Consider the following 23,264-nt stretch of genomic DNA (forward strand, 5'->3'; position numbering starts at 1 on the left):
ATTTTTTCTTTCCATAAATGTTTAATATTGGAAATAATGTCATAAGTTTTTCCATTTTCTTTAGGCAATTCTTGTCCTTTAGTCAAATAAAATTTAATCGTTTCTACAGTAGTTGGTATATTCAATTAATTCATTGAGAATTCTTATAAAGAATTACCTTATAATGTTCTACAAATTTCTAGCAGTTGGAAGCCAAGGTTCTGATGTATTATTTTATAAAAAGCAGATTGATAGCAGTGAAATTTATAACTAATTTTGTTTTTCATCAAGATATACATTTAGTTCATTTCAATTTAGAATACTTGCAATAAGTAATTACCTATAATAAGGTTCACGCAAAATATTGAAAAGTTTGAGTAAGATTTTATAAAAAATTATTTGTGATATATATTACCAAAGGTAGTGTCTAACCATATATTTCAAAATCGCGCGATAAATACAAAATTTGAATTTGAAAACTTGAAAACCTTTTCGACAGAAAATAGATCATTTATCACGTTACCAGTTTGCAAACACAGAAAAATAATCAGCCGAAAACAGTTTCAACATGGATGAAAATAAGATGAAGGAGGCTTGTGATTTGTTAAATTATCATAAATTATTCAGGAGAACACCAATCATGAATGCTGAGAAAATAATAAATTTGCCCACATACGTTGAACTATGGTTTAAGTTAGAAAATATGCAAAATACAGGTTAAATAAAATTTATCTAAAGCTATGAAATGTTATACAACAGGTTCTTTTGAAATAAGAGGAGTGATAAATCAGGTCGAAAATATTGATAAAAAGGGTAAATTCAAAAAAATTCTGACTATTTCTCAAGGAAACATTAACTATGCTAAAGCTTTATCCTTAATTTCTAAGCAATATGAACGATCTCGTCCATTAATACTTTTATCAGGATATTTCTCTAGAAATGCATATAAAATTATAGAGGTAAATGCAAATAGTGTTAATACTTAATTTAATTTGTTATGGTTTTAGAAATTGGGATTAGGGATTGAATTTGTTGAAAAAGGAATGTTACAAGAAACCATTGATTCTTATTTAGAGGAGAATAACATGATATTTTTGCACCCATATGATGATTATAATTTGATAGCTGGCTATGCAAGGTTACTTATAAAATTACTTAAGGTTTTCTGTATGCTAATTTTTTTTGAATATAGCTGTGGATATGAAATATCTGAAGTGTTTAATATGGTAGATATTGTCATTTGTTGTGGAGGAGGAGGGTTCTTAGCTGGTGTCGCATCTGGAGTAAAGTCTTGGAATCATACCTGTAAAATATATGGTGTTGAGTCTTATGATGGTAATTATTATTTTTATCAGACTTTAAGACCAGAACATAAGTCTTGACTCTGAGTGGTTACCATGACTAGTAAGTAAATTACAATTTTAAAAATATAGGCCAGGCAAGGACATAACCAGAAAATTTCACTTGTGCTGGTTAAGAATACTTGGAGTAATTAGTTCTTTACATTTAGATTTTAGGCCAAGTTATATCTGTGCAACTTTTAAATGGGTGTTAAGCTACATCACTTAAATTTAATCATAATAGTTTTATTAACTCAAATGGCAACCAAACTCTTATAAGAAAATTAACCTGATTCATATCCGTTTTAAAATTATGTTTATGGGTATCAAATTGATAAATTTTCAGGAGCCTTTTAATTTTGATAAAATTTCCCATACTGAGAGAACATCATTAGAAGGCATTGGAAATTTTAGACTCACAAACAATACTAATAGTTCCTGAGATATTTTTTTTTGATATATCATTAATTTATTAAGTTAAATAGTGTGTATATAATAAAAACTATATAAAAAAATATATACTATTTATTGATATATATGTTAGCGGCAATGTGAAAATTCCGGCAATGTATACATTGCCAGAATTTTTTCGGCAATGTGAGGTAGTGGTAGGCAGGGTAATTTTGTTATTTCAGCAATGTGCACATTGCCGGGTTAAATGAGGCAATGTGTAATTTTTGTAATATTATATTATTAATAATTTTTTCGGTATTAATAATTTTTTAAGATTAATATTGTATTTTAATTTTAAATATATTTTAATTTTAAATATCATTTACTTTAAAAAAACTCAAAAAATTTCAAAAATAACGATTATGACAATTGTCACTTTTCCATAGTACACTTTCACTGAAATATTAATTTAACATGTTTACAAAACATATTTTTACCCATTTACTTTAAAAAAACTCAAAAAGTTCAAAAATAACGATTATGACAATTGTCACTTTTCCATAGTACACTTTCACTGAAATATTAATTTAACATGTTTACAAAACATATTTTTACCCATTTACTTTAAAAAAACTCAAAAAATTTCAAAAATAACGATTATGACAATTGTCACTTTTCCATAGTACACTTTCCGTGAAATATTAATTTAACATGTTTACAAAACATATTTTTACCCATTTACTTTAAAATCAAAAATAACGATTATGACAAATGTCACTTTTCCATAGTACACTTTCACTGAAATATTAATTTACATGTTTACCAAACATATTTTTACCCATTTACTTTAAGAAAACTCAAAAAAGTTCTAAAATAGCGATTATGACAATTGTCACTTTTCCATAGTACACTTTCAATGAAATATTAATTTAACATGTTTACCAAACATATTTTTACCCATTTACTTTAAAAAAAGTTAAAAAAGTTCAAAAATAACGATTATGACAATTGTCACTGTACACTTTCACTGAAATATTAATTTAACATGTTTACAAAACATATTTTTACCTATTTATATTTTCAACATTTCTCTATTTGATTTGACTTTTAGAATTATGCTGTTCGATTAATATTTTGTGCATCGAATCTATCATATTTTCAATACTTGGCCAAATGTCTTTAATTGAATCATCGACTGAAAATGAGCGGTTGATTCTTTGCCATTTAACTGCCTTTGAAAAATTATTTATATCCGAAAATCTTTTATCAATTCAAACCTATTTTTCCTTTGGGAATAATAGGCATGAACAACAATATAAGAATTAGAAACTTCACATCCAGTAAGCCATTCATATTTATCTATAGAAAAATTACTGATGCAAGTTTTGATTTCTTTTTTTAAGTTTTGTAAAATTGGTTTTGGTCTTCCTTTTTCAATAATCAATTTTTCTCATCATTTCATGAGCTAAATGGTAATGTTAATAAATTTTCAATAATAAAATTACAATTATTAAACATTAATTAAGGATTTTAAAAATGAAATATTTTTTATTTTAAAAAAGTAAGGAAAAAAATATTATATAAAAAAATTTCTTTCTCTTTTATTTATTAAAAAAGCATTTTTTTATTTGCTTCCCCAATACTTATTTTTTAATGGTAAAATTACATAATACCATGGCATGATTTTCTCTTTATTTATTAAAAATTAGCAATATTAAATTTGCTTCCCTCATGTCTATTTTTTTAACGTAGTAAAAATAATAGTAACATTTTTAACGTAGTAAAAATAATAGTATTTCTTAATATACTAAAAATAATTTTATTTTTTTAACGTTATATAAATTATATTAATCTTTTTAACGTTATAAAAATTATATTAATCTTTTTAGGTTATTAAAATTATGTTAATTTTTGAAGTCAGTTTAGTTTATTTAGCATAGTAAAAAGTTTATTTAAAAATTTTGTAAGAAAAATTTCAAGGGAAGCAATGCTTCCCTTGCTTCTATGGACGCTTCGTCACTGTATTAATTTATTAAGTTTAATAGTGTATATCATAATATAAAAACTGATATCAAAATATATCTACTATTTACCTCATTTCTGGCTAACAGAAACACTGACCCCTTGGAACTCAAGAAATCAATAAATGCAATAAATATAGGTCTCTTCATATTTCTTTTATTTTTATTCCTCTAATTTTTAGCGTTTTGGAAAACCCCAAATTTAAATCAATTGGGTAAAAATTTCTTAATAAAGACAGCGGTCAAAAACGAGTCCCTATCCCTCAAACAAAAAATTCAATTCGAAATGTTAAAAGGGAACTACAAATGTTTCTTCGAAACACTCCCTTTTCCCTCCAAAACATGATAATATAAAATTTGATATAAATCCAACATATTAATATTAAAATATTATTAAAAATTGCATTCATTTCATAAATTTTGTTCTAATGGTGCTATCTAATATTTGAATTTATTTATAAAGTATATATTATATATATATCAGTAGCAAGATGATTTAACTCTGACTTGTTCCTAGTATGAAAATATTTTTTTTACACCCAATAAAGAAAATTAAGCTCACTGAGTCTATAAAATTTGTAAGGTAAGATTGTACCCTGATTATTTTAACCTCGTTGTCCATTCAAATTTAAAAAAAAAATAAACATGAAGGTAAAAAAAAAAATGTTCAGATTAAATTCTGATAAAAGATGTAGATTGAAAAAAATTTGACCAGATTCTGAACGAAGATTCTTGTGATAATGATTGAATAATTTTTTTTTTTTGAAAATAAATATCATTTTTTAAATATCTTTAATTAATTCTCCCGCCCTCTTCCCCATCCCCAACTAAAAATTAATACAACCCTCCCATCCTCTGCCATTTGAAAGTATATTTAGCCCAGCGAAAGCTATGTTGAACAATACTGATCATAATTTTGAAAATCGATTGTTAATAAATAAAAAAAATTTTTTTTACAAAAGGAACTTATATAATTTAATATAATATTTTTGTTAGATTTTTTTTTTATTTGTGGTGTTGGGGAGGGGCTGAGGGTTTTTTTTTGAGTGACGCCTCATTTATAGTAAGGTTTGCTGCATAATTTACAAAAGTAAGCCACTGATAAGTATGATATATGAATACGGAGCGAAATGACGATATAGCGGCAGCTCCTTACTTACGTATGAAAAAGGACGAATCAGCTGCGATTTCGCTAGCAATTAATTTGCGTGAGCAAATCTCGTTGACTATAAATGCAGCATCGTACACGAGTTAACGAGTAACGCGTTTCTTCTTCGAAGTGAAACGTTTACAATAACAACTATAATATATTTAGTATAAAATTCTAAACAGAATAACTCCATAAGGGGTAGTTCAAGGTTTAGAAATGAATGAGCCCATTTTTATCAAGGGTAACTGATATCTATCTTTAACTTGAAAATATTAATATTATCAATCATATAACATTCACAATTTTATATATTTATTATGTATATGTATTATAAAATTTATAAACGAAGCTTTATATTTATTAAAATTATAAGATCCAATAATGTTTCAGAGTTTTAAAATGCGAACCCCAGTGACCGTAGACAACGTTCCTGATGTAACTTTCACAACTAAGTTAGAGCCACCTTATTCAAGTTTAATATTTAAGATGCTTACTTTCTATATTATAATTCAATATTTTTTAAAAATACTAAATCCAATTTTTATGTTAAAGAAAAATATAAAATTGCCTTAGATAAAATACAAGGGGGGAAAACGATTATTATTATAATGGTGAGTTTGTTCCAATATTATTTTAATCTTAAAGTTCCGAGATTATAAAAAAGATTAATCATGGCAATTTCTTTAAAATTTTACAGTTTTTACTTCTATCCCAAATTCAATCAATGATATTAAACTTGAGGTGCCTATTTGCCTAAGAGTTTTAGAGATTAAATCAATATGGTACAAGGTAGTTCTTGGCAACTTTGGTTAAATAAATATAATAGAACTCTTGAAAAATTGATAACTTTAAAAAAAAATTAAATATTTTTTTTTAAAAATAATATATTCGATTATAAATATAGTCTTCTCGTTTTCTCGTTTTTTATGATTTATAATCAATTATAATTACTCTAAAAAAAATCATAATTAATACTTTCAAAAAAATCATAAATACTTGTAATTAGTAATTACAACTAGTTACAAAAATTTTGTAAGTAATTATGCAAATCCCTGGTATATAATACTCTAATCATGTCAGGTACGATTCCAGCAAAATCAGGTCTTCAAAATAAAAAACGCGCTTTATAGTGTGGACAAACTGAACGTTGCAACGCAGCGTTTCAAAACGCAAACAATGCATTTTAAATGCATTCGTTCAAATTGAGCACATTTCCGTTTTTCATTTTAAATTATTTTTTAAAAGACAAACTTGCTTGCGTTTTTTGAAACTTTAAATTTTGAAGTGATAAAATTCTTCTAAAATTGTAAGAATAATTATTATTAAATGATATAACAATATTTTTAGGAGATGAAATTAACAAAAAGTTTGCAGAAATGCTGAAATCTTTTTCATGAGAAACTTCAAGTATCAGCTGAATAAGGAGAAAATAGGAAAACCTACTTAATTAAATATTCATGTTATTTATTTTATTGGTAAGTTGATATAACTACTTGGAATATAAAAAGTAGGGCTATGCCAATCCTCAAATTCTGTTCTGATGTTACTACAAAGCTTATCCAGATCCAAAATTTATATTGATTTTACTTACCATCTATATTTGAATAAATCCAATGTTTTGGAAGAAAGCCCATCCGGGATGCTGTAAAGCTAATTTATATTTTAAATTTATTAATATTTTATTTAGGCATTTTTTGAATAGCCTTGATGTTATATATATACTATCTCAAGCAAGACTAATGATATATCACCACAACCTGCCAATTAATCTCCATTAGACATATTTAATAGCATATAAATTATATTTTTTATAAAAATGTATTTTATATATTTTTATAAACTTTTAATAAATGTTTGTATCATGTTGTAAAATATTAGAATTGATATTATTTTAAGTTTGAGGTTCATTCCTCAAGATTTTAAATAGCTCAATGGGCTACACCTAGAATAGTGTCCAAATTAACATTCAATATATTAAATAAATTTTTCTTAATATTCAATTTATTTATTTATATCATTTAATAACATAATTGATAATTGTCTATAAAAATTAAATATGTAACACAATTTAATAGTGTTGTAAACGAACGCGTTCAAAATGAACGCGTTCGTGAACGAAGTTCGTTTTTTTGAAAAAAGGTGATGAACGGCGTTCTTTTTTTTTGACGAACTTTGAACGTGAACGCGTTCCTTTTCTTTGATGAACGCGTTCAATTTTACGTTCGTTCAATTTTAAAAACACTTTTTATTTTTATTTATTTGAAAAATTAATATTAATCCGCATTTTTTAACAAAAAAGTCTTATATTTTTATTTATTTGAAAAATTAATATTTAATCCAATTTTTTAACAAAAAAGTCTTATATTTTTTAATCAGCTGTTTTTACTTTTTCCTTTTTCATATTGCAATTAACGTACCATAGTGCTACTGCTAGAGAAGTTAAGATTAAAGTTTATTAATTTGAATATTTTATATTTTAATTTAATAGATTAGCATTTGCATGGATATAAATATTTCATCATCAGATTCTGAAAATCAAAATTCAATATTAGATGAATTAGAATTACCATGGCCCAAATATCAAAATTATTTCACTGTTTTAAAATCAATTCAGAGATATCCTTTTTTTTGACGAGGAAGAAGAGGGCAGATTGGAGGATGATAACTTAGCTCAATTTTTTGAAACAATGGATAAAACATTAAATGTTTTTAATAAATTCCCCCTTTTAAAAGAATTGTTAATCAAGTATAACACCGCAATCCCTTCATCCGCCCCTGTTGAGCGAGTTTTTAGTATAGCTAACGCTGTATTAACTGACAAGCGTTCATGCCTATCATCAGATGAAAATTTTGAAAAGCAATTATTATTAAAAATTAATAAGAAATTTTTTTTTATAAATTTATTTTTTTATCGCTCTATTATATTGTATTTATAATTATATTATCAAAATAAAACTATTATTTTTTATCATGGCTAATATATTGTGTTGAAAAATATAAGGCATTTATTTATATTAAATTAAATTTAAAAAAAAATTTATCATAAAATTTTGAACGTATGAACGCGTTCCTTTTTTTGAACGTGAACGCGTTCGATTTTTGTCAATGAACGTTGAACGCGAACGCGTTCGATTTTTTTTAAAATTTTTACAGCACTACAATTTAATAATTTATAAAATTTTTAATCTCTAGTGGTTTTACATCATGGGAATAAATGAATGTTGGTGATCATATATATAGACTTTACAAGAAATTGTTCATCTTACCAATTTTTTGTAAGATACTATGCAAAGGCTAGTGCAAAATTCTTCATTGTCAAAGACAGGTTATCTAAAAGTTTTATATTTTCCTAGTAATAGAGCCATTATTATATTATTTTTTGTTTTACTCTTACGGTTTGAAGGGGCATCGTTATATACCAATCACACAAGCTGCTTATATGCACAATCTTGGATGACAACACATGGATATAATGTGATAATCATAAACTTAATAAATTACCAACTTTTAAATTGATTAGTTTATCAGTGCCCTGTGAATTTGACATATAAGCAAAACACTCAATTGGTAATAATGTTGCCATAAATAAACATTTTAATCTTTCTCATCAAATCTTATAAGAAAAGAGAACTAAACCATAAAATTTTTCATAATCCAAAAATTCATCCTTCCTATATCAATATATGTGTCTGAATTGTATTCAATGGGCATCACTATAACTTATTATTCATAGCATTGTTATCTATCCTAAATGATTCAAGTTATTCAGGAGTCATCATGGTAGATTCCTGGATAAATATCTTTAAAATATATGACGATATCAAATCCAAATGGTATCGAGGAATGACAAAAGGACTAACATACTTAAAAATGATACAATAAAAAATTATTCATGATTAAGAAATGAACCCAATAGATCATAATAGAAGAGCGGGGGTTGTAGTCAATGGAACTCATTATGTTTCCGTTTTGGCCAAAAATATGAATAAATTCTAGTAATTATTATACTCGTTTTTCAATAAAAATTAATTAAATAAGAAAAAGGATTATAAATGTAATTAAGAATTATAATAACTTATAACTGATAATTCCTTATTGCATGCCATCGAATGGAATTAATTATAATTACTAACCCCCCCCCCCTTTTTTTTTACGGTGAAATTAATTTCAAAAAAAAAGATTTGTAATTATGGAATTAATCATTACATTTGTAATTAATTACTGCCAAACTTTAGTATTTAATACTTAAAATTTAATCTTTAATTTATATATGAAGATTAATATAAATTAGGTCTATGTCAAATGTTCACAAAATAATTGTCTTATATTTACAGGGTGTGGACTCTATACATGTGGCAATACGATTCTGGCATAGCTAAAAAAAAACCAAATTTTTTTCAAAAGTATCATATGAGAAGAAATCTTAATATAAAATATTTATTAATTTTATTATAGTCGGGAAGATTTTATTTATAATTTATATGAAAACAAAATTTTATTCACTCTACTTAACTATATTATATCAAAATTTGTGAGAATTTATTTACAAACAATACAAGAGATTTGATGACTTTAAATTTTGAAATGAAAAATGTTAAATTGCAAAGCTGCTTATAAAAACTAATATTTAAAAAAAAAATATGATTGATGGGTTAAGAATTACAAACGAGATTTATTTAAAACTTTAATTTAAAAAAAAAAACATTTCTAAAAATATTCTAAGGTTTTTTATTTGAGATACTTTTTCAAAGTGTAACTAGTTACAGTTAAAGCTTATAAAAAAGCATATAACAAAAAATTCATTTCAAATTTCATGAAGTTTTTAAAAATATAAAACAAATTCTTATTTTTTTTTATAGCCAAAATAGCCTACGATATATGTTCTCGCAATGTAGAAGCCATCATTTTAGTTAGCGATCAAGAAATAAGAGCGGCCGTAGCTAAATGTTATCGTACAGGATTAATCGTTGAGCCCTCTGGTTGTGCCGCTTTAGCCGCTTTGATGGTTGGAAAAGTTCCCGGAATCGATAATGATGTAAATATAGCAAATTTTTGGGATGGCAAAGAAGTTGGCGACCGGAATAAAAACTCTTTTAAACCCATCTCTAATGAGTACATACAATATTCCCCCTTCGTAGATGAAATCGATAATACTGGTATCATCTGGAGACTTAGTATGGGCGGCAGACTAAATGTAGTAGTCGTGCTAGCGGGCGGAAATATAGGTACCTCCGTTTTGACCAACATTGTAAATAATGAGAGATAATTATGGATATATTTTGCTCTATTATTAATATGCCATGTACCGATTTTAATAAATTTTTTTTGTAAATAAACGCGTGCAATTATTCATAGATATGTTGTTTAACTTTTATATTATATATGCTTTATCGCTTACCAGGCGCGTACGCAGGAATTTGGTCTGGGGGGGGGGATAATAAATTTTTTTGAGAAATATTATTGTTTTTTAAAAATATCAAGCATAAATTTATTAGGACTAATAACTATTCCTAATACACAATTTTAAATTAATGTGAATTATAAAAAAATTATATGTAAAGAATCACTTAAATGACCCAAAATAGAAATTTGAATTTTTTGAGCCTTTACACAAAAAGTTTCTTAGGAATAATTGTATTTTGTATGTTATATATTTACAATGTAAAATCCAATCTTCGTTGGAATTGAGCTAATTTTTCAATTATCTCATTCTTGCTTGTCGTCAAATGCCTATGAATATTCAAAAGATCCAAACCTTTAAATCTACTTTCACATGTTGTACTTCTTGGTATGTTTTTCAGAGACCTGCACGCCCGGCTCCTGGGCCGGACAATATTTTAATTTTTTTAATTAAACCAAGGCCGGGCCCAAAATTTTTTTAAAAAACACCCGGGCCAGACCTAAATTTTCTTAAAAAAACACCCAAGCCGGGCTGTATTTTTTAAAACAGCCTATATTTGAAATCGTTATTATTAGCTATAAAAATCAAAAATAAATATAATTTATTTTTAAAAAATCCAGGCCGGGCCAGACCTAAATTTTCTTTAAAAAACACCCAAGCCGGGCTGTATTTTTAACAGCCTATATTTGAAATCGTTATTATTAGCTATAAAAATCAAAAATAAATATAATTTTATTTTTAAAAAAGCCGGGCCGAGCCTGTAAATTTAAAAAAAAAGCCGAGCTGCCTAAAGATTTTTTTAAAAATAGATTAAAAAATCTTTAAAAAAAATCCGGCCGTACCCTGCAAATGGTACTTCTGCAGGCCTCTGTTATTCTTCTTAAAAAAGAGAGTGTTCTCTCATTAGTTTACTAATGGGAAGAGTTTATAAACCCTTTTAATACATGGGAATTTAATCTAAAATGTGTTTGAAATAATGCAGAGCTACCATAGCATTTTTTGGGACTATATCAACTATAGTTAATCTTATGAACATAGTTATTCAGCTAGTAAGGCATCATAAGATACTTTAACATCTTCATAATAAAAATCTAACAAATAATTTTTTTTCTATCACCATCTGAAAAAGGTTGAAGACTTTTGTGGAAGTAATATTTGCAGATGTAAGTGCTGCATCATATATTAAAAATTCATTTATTTGGGTTATAAATGTATCTGCATCTAAGATAAACTCTTCTACTGATCCTATATTAATAATTTAACGATGAGCTTGCCTTGCTGTCGAGGGAGTCAAATATTAAACACGTATAGCTCTGCTTTTGACTCAACAATAAAATATGAAATTCTTCATCAACATTAGCCCTAATTTCCTTGAGTTCTGATAAAATGCTCTCCGCTATTCTCATCTTCTTAATCAAATCATTGTCATGTTTTTGAAAAGTAATACTTAAAATAGTTGTATAATTAAATAATACATTCTAATGAGAAATAAAATTTGGAATAAGCATTGAATCCAATAATTTTCTTGCTTCTGAGGAAATATTTCTTTCAGGCCATTGTAATATTTCAGTAATAGCAAATAATTGGCTATTCTAACTCCTTAATAGCTGTTAGTGCTTGATGGAAGAGGCTCTATCTCGTTGGACAAGGTTGCAATTTCTTTTTCCCTGTTGGACCAGAAGTTTCAGAAATAATTATTATTTGACTAGAAATTTGATAATGGTAGATAAATATTACGCCACTAAAAATTTGAAAATAATAAGTAAATATTACACCAGAAAACTTGAAATCGAAATTAATATAAAATAACTTATGAATGTGATAATAAATATAATATATATTTAATATGAGATACGAATAAATATTAACAAATATAAATTAATATAAACAATAATATTTTTGAAAAATATATCCGCCATCTGCATTTTTTGGCTTTGGGGGGGGGGGGGGGATTTGTCCCCCTGCCCCCCCCCCGCTGCGTACGCCAATGTCGCTTACGTAAAAAGTATATAGAAAAATAAAAAAGTTTATAAATCATTATGCCTATATTATTATTTTATTATTATCACCGGGGAAAATTTAACTCATAGATATAATTCCCTCAATTATATGAAAATTTGGTATTTTTTTTTGATACCTTCAACTAATTCATGTATATAATATAATATAAATTAGAGATCCACACGGACCGGACTCGGCCTAATTTTTTTAAAAAAATCGGGTTCTGACAGGAATATTTGGAAATTTCAATATATTTAAATTTATCAATTTTTATATTGAATTTTTTAGGTAAAATACAATTATTTGATTTTATTTATAGAACTAGACGCCATATATAAAACATATGTCTTTTATTTTGAGTAATTACAATAATTAATTTCTATATTTAAATAAGTTCGGGTCGGGCCGGTAAATTTTCTTTAAAAATAATCGGGTTCGGGCCGGGCCGGCAAAACTTTTTTAAGAAAAATTCGGGCCGGGCTCGAAAAATTAGGCCAGATGCAGATCACTAATATAGATCGTTTGCACCAATGGGAGCTATATAAGATTTGGCTCAATGAATTATAAGGAATCGACAATTTTTATTGCGTTTATTATAAAATTTTGAAATGACAGATAACGTTGCATCTTTTATAAGACGTGTATAACTCAAATTTTTAATCTAAATAACATTCTACTGTAATCGATATCGAAGCGTAATTGGGAATGCATTCTGGACACGTATTATCGCCATCTGGTAATTACTTTACAATGTAAATAGCCCATTAAATAAGCGTTACCCTAATAAATTACAATAACGAATTTGTGTGGATTCAGGGATCTAAATCTTTACCCACTTACACCTTGTTATTCGTGCCGATCTTTAAAAATGGCTAGCTCAACATTTTAGCCAAAAAAAAATATAGCCTGAGCCTCAAAATTTTGTTAATAGATGTCCAAACATTTCGGTCATCTACTAGCAAAATCTCCAGGTTCGCTAAAATATTTTTTTGTGGCTCTAAAATAATAGGTTGGACGTTTTTAACAAAGCGAGCCGTTTATAACAACACTAATCGTAATCTGTATACTCTAAATCGTTACAAATTTCGCAGTCTAACCATACCGTATGATTATAATCTGGACAATTGTTAGGCCAGAACTAGGCCTAAGGGTTCATCCCGTGGCACAACCTGATTCCGTTATACTACTTGTTAATAGAAGAATTATACATGGGTGGAAGGAGTCAAAAAAGATGTATTATCTATTCGCGGGAATGCTTATAGTATTAATGTATTTTTTAAAAAAATAAGTAAATTATCATTTGTGTGAATACGAATTATTTATCCGACTTTTTTTTAAAATAGAATCGAACATATGGTTACTTTATTACGATTTTGAGTTTTTTTCGCTATTTTTAGCCTGGATATTTTTTATTAATAAAAAGAGACATTTTGAAATTTTAGATATATATATATATATATTTGGGTTTTTTTTTAACGTTAGACATTGAATAAAATTATTTTTATGGGTCAGGGAGGGGAAAAAATTACGGTTATGGGGAAAAACGTTTTCAAAAATATCAGTAAACCGACTCGAACTGACCTCTAATTTTTATCTCGCAATAAAAGATGATAAGTGATTCTTCCAAATATGATAAATAATCGCCTTCAGTATCGTCAAAATTTTATTTGAATGAAAAAATGTCCCCTTTTATTTTGATCGAACGCAAACCCTTGAAGTTCATAGACGTAGCCCAGATTTTGTGAGAGGGGTATAAAAATCCAAGGATGTGAACCTGAACCCGGGTTCAGAAATTTAAAAATGTTTGGTTGAGCATTTTTGATACCACAGACAAAACGGGAACCGGGGGTAAAACGGACCGGGGACGAGTTCGGGCCTCTTTTAGAAAATTGGTTTCGATTAACTTCCTGTTATCAAAATATAGGCCTAATAGAGTTTATAATTCCCGAACCCAGATTCGGGTTCCATCCCTGCAAAAATCGCTCTGGCATCTGCGTTCATGGTTAGCACCGATTCGCCACGAATTTTTGTCAAATGGAATACACATTTTTTTTAAAAAAAAAGAATATTCATTATTTTATAAAATTATTAACCTTTACTTATTTTAGCTTAAAATGCTATTTTTATTACGAGAACAAGACAAATTTTTATGCAGTTTTATTCAATAATGCATTTATAAAATATAATAGGAAAGATTGGAATAAAAGTCTTTGATAATAAGAATTGCCCTCACCTTCCCTTCATTAAAAATAGCTCCTTCAGTTTAACATTTCCTTGAGTTGAGCTATTTATTTTTATCATAGCCTATATAGTGCTTCCATCTTTGAATTCTTAATAACCAAAATTGCAGAGTTGTTAAAGTAGCGCGCTATCTTTTTTTTGGTAACTATAGCCAATGGCGCGCTACTTTTTTTTGTAATTATTTAATTTTTTAGCGCTCTCCTTTTTTTTGAAAGTAGCTAAGTATAAAAAATATAATAAATGTAACTATAAATATGAAAATTTAAATATAATCATAATTAATTATAATTTTTATGATTTATTATTTATTATTTAACTATGAAATTGAAATATATTCTCAATTTGTGTTATAAACCTAAATCACGTGTTAATTATTTAAAATGTCATCGCCTATGGATATCCAAATCGTTGAAAGTGATTCAACCAATGATATTAATGAAATGGAGGATACCAGGGAAGAAAATGTTCTTAATAGCTATAAAACAAATTCCCCATTCCCTAGATTTGAAATTTTTTTTAAAATATAAAAACCAAAACTGGCTTCAAATTTATTTGTTTAAAATATAAAAAAAATATTTTCTTAAATTAATCCAGTAGCTCTAATCTCAAGAAACACCTAAAGGTAAATTGTCAATTTTAAATTCTAATAGTATTTATTTTATAAAACTGTCATGCCAATAGTTTTAAAGAAATTGAACTAAATAATTTTGGCATAGGCGACTCTACATCTAAAAAAGACTAATTCAATTCAAACCAAATTAAATAATACAAATGTCAATACAGAAATTGGCTAATAAAGTTATTGTTGATTTTATAATTGATACAGTTCAGCCAATGTCCTTGATGATTAAGACTCTCACCTGGTACAACAATTTATTGTCGCCAGACATTAATGAATACGATAGCAGATAACTTTAAAATAATGAAAGATGCTCTAATATTAGAGTTATCAGAGGTATCATATATATATGTATCACGGCAGGTTGGACACATAACCGAAGGTAAAAACTTATTTATATTTATAAATTGATCTGATTACATATTTTTAGAGCTTATTTGGGAATCACAGGCCATTGGCTAGATTCTAGGACTTTAAAAAGAAGATCTGTAGTGTTATATAGTATGTATATTTCTTTTAGTCATAAAAATTTATAATATCATTTTAGTCATCGTCATAAAAATTTATGATATTAATTATAGTCATCGTTGAATATTATATTTTTGTTTGATTATTAATAAATTTATATATTTTTTAACCAATTCATAGTTGTTTTTTCCAATTAATTTTTTTTTAAAAATTATAATCATTTTTAATTATTAATATTACATTTTTAATTTTTTATTATAAATTTGTTTTAATATTGTTGATAGAAATTACGAAAATAAATAAATAAAGTTCGAAAATATTCTATTTGAAAAAGTGTCAAACCATAAATAAATATATATAGATAGTTAGTAAAAACATGAAAATGGTGCCTTACCAGGATTCGAGCATTAGCCCTTAAAAGAATAATTATATAAGACTAAATACTCCCTTGCCTTCAAGTGCTAGTGTTGAAAGATTATTTAGTAAGCCAAAATTTATACCTTCTGATCGTCGCTCTAGACTTGGGGATGATAATATTGAAATGATGTTATTATTAAAATGCAACAAATTAACCATAAATATTTATTTTTATTACATAAAATTTTTTGTAATTAAAACTAAATATATTCTAATATTTATAAATGTTGATTTTTATATATTATTTACTATAACAATTAAAATAAAAGCAAAAAATAATAAAAATTTGATTCTAAATTTTTTTTATAAAAAGTAGCTTTAGTAGCTAATATCGCGCTACTTTTAAAAGTCGTTTAACTCTGCAAAATAGTAACCTTTTTGAACTTTATTTATTATATAAACTTTAGAAAGGCATAATTATTCCTATATTGATAGATATTTTAATGATTATATTGAACCTTAGCAACTTCAATCAAATAATTATCTAGAGTGTTTCTGCTTCGCATTGGACCTTAAGATTTAGGTATCACCAAACAGGAAGTTCTATCACAAGTGGGGGGAGTGAAGTATGCTATTGAAATTGAAGGGGCATCGGATCATGAAATCATGAATTAGCGGGCATTTTACGCAGAGGATTGTATATCAAAAAAAAATGATTCAAAAATCTTCAACTCACCTCTCAAACGCGTTTATATGGTAACAAAAACGGGTTTTATTAGGAAACTTGCCATAAACCAAACTTTTGAAAAATGATTTTTTTTTTTTAAATATTAAAAAATTTATATTCTAAATCATAACTATTTTCCGGCTCAATTTGAGCCGATTTTAAAAAACGGCTAACTCAAAATTTTAGTCAGAAAAAATATTGCCCAAACCTCGAAATTTCGCTAACAGATGTCCTTACCTTTATGTAGTCGTTAACAACGATTCATCGTGAACAGCGTATTCGATAATCGTTAAGGAACGACGAACGCGAACGATTAGGATTTCCAAGAATGTTTACAGCGCTACGAATAATACGTGTTTCATATTCCAAGCTGCTTATTCAATTTCAATTTAAAAAGGTGGCGAAGCTTGTTTTGTATTACTTTTTTAGGGTTAGGTAAATAGGGGAGTTTTTTTTTAAAGGCCTTACAATTAATTCATTCAGGTATCTTAACCGATCCTGAACCGAACCTTTAAATTTGTACTAGCCGTTATTATTTATCGAACCCGAACCGAACCACTATAACTGTTTATACCGGTTTTAACCACAGGATTACCGCTTATAAAGTAATATGAAAGTTATTGCTAATATATTGCCAAAATTCTTAGTTTATATCTGAATTGTTTTAAAGCAATTATTATCATTAATTTTAATTAATGATAAGTATCAATCACAATTTTTATGAATATTTGTACATTGCTATTAAACAACATTTTTTTTAAAAAAATGACTTCCTTTTTTGATATTTAAATTTTAAATCCAATAAATAAATTACTTATGTAGAGTATTATGAACGATACATCAAACGTTAAGTATCGCGATACAATTATGAAAGCGATCAAGGTGCAAATATTAAGAGTCACGTCAAAAGAATTCATCATCAATTCGTTAAAGCAACAAAATATCGCAACAAAAGGCTAAAAAAATATAATAAAAGATTAAGATGCCAGTAAACCAACAAACTCTTTTGAAGTAGCATTTTAAAAAAAAACAAACAAGATCAGAGTATATCAGAAACATTTTATTAAATTTTTCTATTAAACCTCGCCTAAATAAAGAAATAAATATCGCAGACTATTGGCGAAATGGAAGTAGTCGATACCCCGAATTATATAAATTGTCCGATATTATATTGGCACGGTGCCGGCTACTCAAGTTTTAGCCTAAAGAGAAGTTTTTCAAGAAAATACCTAATATGACTCAATCAATGCTATATTTTTTTTATTAAAGTAAATATAATGTTCAATATTTAAGTTAATAATATAACTGATATTTATTCGTTACAATTTATAAATTAGATTATTAATAATGTGCAAAATAAACGTACACATATTTATAATGTCTTTGTATGTATACAAAAGAGTTAAAACTTATTTATATAGGTTTAGACCGAATATATATTCTTTCCGATTTAGATACTTCAGTTCATTTTCTCCCTTGGCCTGCCAAAATTATTCTCATGATACTATCTTAACGCCCTGCCACTTTTTTTTAGCCTTGCCTTAAACAAAGAAAGCAAGTTTATTTTATTTCTGCAAATATTTCATAAGTATATGAATTACAGATACAATTACTTAAATCTATGAAATAAAATAATGCCAAGGGCTGACGATGCATTCATCATTTGAAAGCGTCGCTGAATGCAAATCAGCTGGAGCCGCCATTTTGGTAACCCATATAGTAAATTATTCTCATGTTAAAAACTACTATTAAATTGATAACATGCTTCCTTATTATCTCAATGATAAGGCAATTTTTTAAATAAAGTTTGCGTCAGACATAGGGAATAAATTGGTCCATAGTTTAAAATTTTTGAATAACGATATGGGCAATCAAAATGGTGTTTCCAGCTGTTTTCATTGATGGAGACCTTTAAGTGATTACGTCGTCAGTCTCAGATATTATTTATGTCATTGACTAAAGTAAAGATAGACATAATTACGCGATTAAAAATTTTATTTTATATATAATACTTTCATTTCATCGTTTTGTTTGGGCTGTATTTTTCTTTAAAAAGATTTCATTCATGTGATTTGTCGCCAAAATTTTTATCATGTATATATAATATTTTTATAATATATTCCATGTGGTATATGATTTAATATAAATAGACAAATATTTAGCGAGTAACATAAAACTATTATCAAATATTAAGTAAAGATATTTAATCTTTATTTAATATTTGGGATAAAGGTGTGACGTATTTATTAACTTATTATATGAGTTAATTTATTTTTATTTTTTAAAAAAATACTAAAATATTTCCGCTAGTTAGCGTTTAATATTTAAAACTGGAATTCATATTTTAATATCGTTTTTAAAATATAACTATTTATTGCAAATCAAGGCTTTAAGTTTCTTTAAACTTTAACCTCTTAGATTAATTATCTTAGGGGTGGGGGGGGGGGGGAATCCAATTTTAGGCGATTTTTTATATATTATATTTAAGTGAATTTATCTTGCACTATATTCCCCCAAAAAACACGAATAATTATATTTTAAAATAGCTTAATTAAATTTTTTTGTTTAAAAAATAAAATTCAGTATCTTCCGATGTAGGCAGTGTTGTAATACGGCTCATTTTGAGCCGATTCTTAAAAAACGTCTAACTCAATATTTCATCCAGAATAATATTACGCAAGCCTGAAGATTTTGCTCATAGAAGGAACAAAGGTTAAGACATATATTATCGAAATTTCTAGGCTTAAGCAATATTTTTCTGGCCAAAATATTGAGTTAGTGGTTCTAAAAAATTGGCTCAAAACTAGCCTTTTAACAACACTAAAGTCTATTATTACGTCCCTATATTATTTGTAAAATTTAAAATTTCGGTTGACATATGTTTAGGATAAGAGATAACGATTGGCGAAAAAGACATAATTTATTAGTTTAGAATATTTATTTTTATTTATTTTTTCTCAGGCTATATATATTAACCGGATTACATTTTCTGGAAATGAAAAGACGCATGTGAATTCTCAAATTAAAGATTTTCCTAAAGGCCCAAGGTAAATAAACTATCTGGCCTCAAGCCATAATATGATGAAATTAGCAGGTTCCAGTATGTTAGGTATTAGGGCCCTCTTAAGAATATAGCTAATAACTAAATTAATTGCTTCGTGTCTTGTATGTCTGCCTTGACTATATATACAATTAAGACCATGTCTCCCTTTGGAATCAACCAATATTCTACATTTTATGCAAGGTATGTTGTTAAGAGATGTTACCTCCAAACCGGTGACATTTTTGAGGTTATTCGAAAGTTTGTGTCACTTCTGCGAAAATATAACTAACCGCACATTTTTCATCTAAATTTCAATCCTAAAAAATAACACGTGATATTTTTTAAATTTTAGAAAAAAATTATCTGACCTTTTATTAAGAAGCAAAAGTTTATGAAATCTGTAGGGAAAAAAAATTTAAACAGCATCAATTTTCAAATTTCAATAAAATTTATATTTCCAAATTACTAGAAGATTACCATATTGTTAAAATCAATCAAACAGAAAATATTGATTTGCCATATCGATACCTAATTAGGGGACATATACAATATAGACAAGTTTTATAAAAGAAGAGATATAAAAACTATTCTCTGCTAAGCTATGTAGATTACGTCCGCAATCTTGCAAGATTATTATTTGAGACCTGAAAAATTGATTTTTTTTTAGCTTTAGCTAATCTGCTGCCTGGTGGCAATTTTTTAATTCAAAAATAAGCATGTCTTGTGTCCTTTTCCAGTTCAGCCCCGACTTGTATTTTTTAAAAAAAGCATATAGTTGACTATACCTAAAACGAATTATTTGTTATTCGATATTCGACTCGATTCGATTCGTATTTTACGAATACGAATAACACAATTATTCGATTCGAAAATTCGAATCTAATTGGAAAAAGGAAAATATATTATTCGTCGAATAATTTTTTATCTATTATTCGAGATTATTCGATTAAAATAATAATAATAGGAATTATTTGCAATTATTCCTATTTAATAAAATTTCCTAGTGAAACATTTTATATTTCAAAAATTGTTGTTAACGCCTGTTTTTATTCGAATAACTTCTTAATATAAAATTAACTTCCGAAAACTGTTTTATGATGGAAGAAGAAAGTATTTATTTTTATACGCAATTTATAACACATATACAATTATAATAAACTAGTAGCCATCCCGTCAAGAATGACGGGAGAACCAGATATTTCTCCGTCATTTGATGATGGAGAAATCATAAATTTTACTTTTTGCAAAAACTTTTTGTTTAAAAAATTTGTTGTTGGTATATTTGTTGCTTCCATATTATCTTACTAATTAAATTTGTTTGTCATTTATCCATAGTTTATTTTTACAAAATAAATTTAATATTCTATCTTTTTTAATTTATGGTTAAAAAAAATTTTCGAATTGAATCGAATAAACATTTTATTATTCGTACGAATACGAATAATGTATTTTTGTAAGTATATAAGTTGACATATTAATTTATTCTCCATTTCAATTTAGCCATTAATTTTGATAATTGAATTATATTTTTATCAATTTAATTCTATTTATTATAAAAAATATGATATGAAGATGAATAGTAAATATTTCCCCATCTCCTGATTTTTTCTTAAAATGAAATATGATGTTTATATTTTTTGGGCCATGGGGCAGCTCGAACCCGTATTTAATGATTTTACCAGCTGATCCTCCAGGACTAAACACATATTACTGGTGGTAGTATCGATTTTTTTATAAATTTTTACTGTATTAATGAATGCTAAGTGTAAAAATATTATTAACAAACCTAAATATCAGATTATTGATTCATTTAATTAAATGTGTATCGATACAAATTTACTAGCTGCTGCAACCTGGCCTACCCACAAGGACAGCATATATCAAGTGATTAGTGCAAATATATGATGGAAACTATCTACAAAGAACACTTAAACTATCGAGCTTTTTATTTTCCTAATATTCTTTATGATTTTTTATATTTCTAAATTTTTATACGCCAATTCAAAACTTTCCCAATAAATTATAAAGTATCCAAATTTGTTTACTCGTTTTTATTATGTCTTAGCTTCTTCTATAACATGAAATCCAATCTTTCCCCAATTTAATGTGTTTCTTAAAGAACCGACATTTACATCCTAACGTGACCTAGCAAGTAATTTAAATCTTTGACAGATCCTTTGCATTTAGCCGCACATCTAATGGCGAATTATAATTTTCTGGCAGATTTAAAAAAATATATAATTTATATTACTTTATTTATTCAAATTATTTTACCCGAATTTTTAAAAAATCCGTTACTCACCGGATTGTATATTGGTTTCCAGAAGAAGACATTTATCTATATTTAATTTTACAATTTTTTAGATATTTAAAAAAAAAAATGTATATACTGTATAATCTATATTGAAAAACTACAAATATAATATTTAAATATTATGAATATACTAATAATTTCGATTTAAAACCCGTTAGGCCATTTATTTCTCAGTTATATTTGTCACTTCAATAAATTATATGTATTATCTTCTAGATCTATAATAGGCATTAGTTAATAACTAAAAAATAATTTAGTTTATTTTAATTCAATAAATAAGACTTGTAGTTTGTCAAATACGTATAAGTTGCCTTGATATCATGAAAAAATATAAAATGTGGCGGATGATGCCCAAAATATGATTGATATAGATTTATAAAAAAAATATTTTATTTTATTTACATATACTTTTCAAATTAAATTCTAAAAACAAAATGAAACTCGATCCCGTTCGAAATCCATAAATCCGGTATAATTGCAATTAGGATTGAATCCAAGATCGTCCATCTTTTCATCCTGGAATACTACACATTCGTTAATATTACGAAGCTTATTTGGCAAATATTCAAATTTGTATATTAAGGCGAGCTAGAGAATAATAATTTTGGCCTTATTATTTTATAATTATTTTTAAAAGAGTATTTTCACACAAAATATATTTTTTTTTTATCGTCATTAAAAATTACGAATGTTTAGGCAAAAGGTAAGTTTTTTTTTCGGTAAAATGGTTAACATGTACATTTTCTGAGTTATTAAATATTGCCCTCGTATATTCTTGGATTATATGTATATATTATATATATAAAGTAATATGGAAATAAATGGTATTTCAAACTCAAGAAGATCATCTTGCGTATAAAAATTATATGAATATTTAATAAATCCGTGGTTACACTCTCTCTAAAATTTCTGGTCATGATCGAAGATATTCTAAGGAAAAACCCATCAGAAGAAAGAATCCTCCCGAATCTATTAGTACTATTTTCTACCATCAAAATTGAGGCATATGACAAAAACGATTACGGACACTGCAAAAATCAAGCTGCCATGAATGCGAATTTTTATAGTTAAATGTTATTTACATTAACATACTTGTGTGTTCAATAATGTTTTATGATTATTTTACGATAAAATTTATGTCTAAAGCTCAATTGGTTATAAAATTTAAAATTTTATATTGTCGTAATTTTTAAAATAGTTTAGTTTTAAA

At 26.6% G+C, this 23,264-nt stretch overlaps 2 protein-coding genes across 6 annotated transcripts in view; both read left to right on the plus strand.

Annotated features, from left to right (window-relative positions):
* LOC135926024 (uncharacterized) overlaps positions 1 to 21,682 on the plus strand; it is a 66,314-nt gene extending 44,632 nt beyond the window's left edge. For 4 of the 5 annotated variants that reach the window (XM_065461678.1, XM_065461674.1, XM_065461676.1 and 1 more), the window contains exons 3-5: positions 5,257 to 5,355; positions 9,743 to 10,131; positions 21,584 to 21,682. In XM_065461678.1, coding sequence (XP_065317750.1) covers positions 5,257 to 5,355; positions 9,743 to 10,131; positions 21,584 to 21,628 — 533 coding nt within the window. In that variant the 3' untranslated portion in view covers positions 21,629 to 21,682. The remainder of the gene's footprint in view (positions 1 to 5,256; positions 5,356 to 9,742; positions 10,132 to 21,583) is intronic. The other variant, XM_065461675.1, reaches the window with a different exon arrangement.
* On the plus strand, positions 548 to 4,079 carry LOC135925851 (L-threonine dehydratase catabolic TdcB-like). Its single transcript, XM_065461374.1, has 4 exons — positions 548 to 695; positions 739 to 938; positions 987 to 1,139; positions 3,969 to 4,079. Exons 1-4 carry the CDS (start codon positions 548 to 550, stop codon positions 4,077 to 4,079), a joined length of 612 nt encoding a protein of 203 aa, XP_065317446.1.
* Positions 21,683 to 23,264: the final 1,582 nt, after the last annotated feature.

Source organism: Gordionus sp. m RMFG-2023, chromosome 3 (genome assembly GCF_954871325.1).
Source record: "Gordionus sp. m RMFG-2023 chromosome 3, tfGorSpeb1-WG-v2, whole genome shotgun sequence".
In the NCBI taxonomy this organism is placed as follows: Eukaryota; Metazoa; Nematomorpha; class Gordioida; order Chordodea; family Parachordodidae; genus Gordionus; species Gordionus sp. m RMFG-2023.

What these genes read in the sequence shown, in the direction of transcription:
- LOC135925851 (XM_065461374.1), top strand. Translation starts at nt 548, where the DNA reads ATGGATGAAAATAAGATGAAGGAGGCTTGTGATTTGTTAAATTATCAT. An exon ending in ATGCATATAAAATTATAGAG is followed by an intron (nt 939 to 986) that starts GTAAATGCAAAT and finishes TTATGGTTTTAG; the next exon opens with AAATTGGGATTAGGGATTGA. An exon ending in TACTTATAAAATTACTTAAG is followed by an intron (nt 1,140 to 3,968) that starts GTTTTCTGTATG and finishes TTCTTAATAAAG; the next exon opens with ACAGCGGTCAAAAACGAGTC.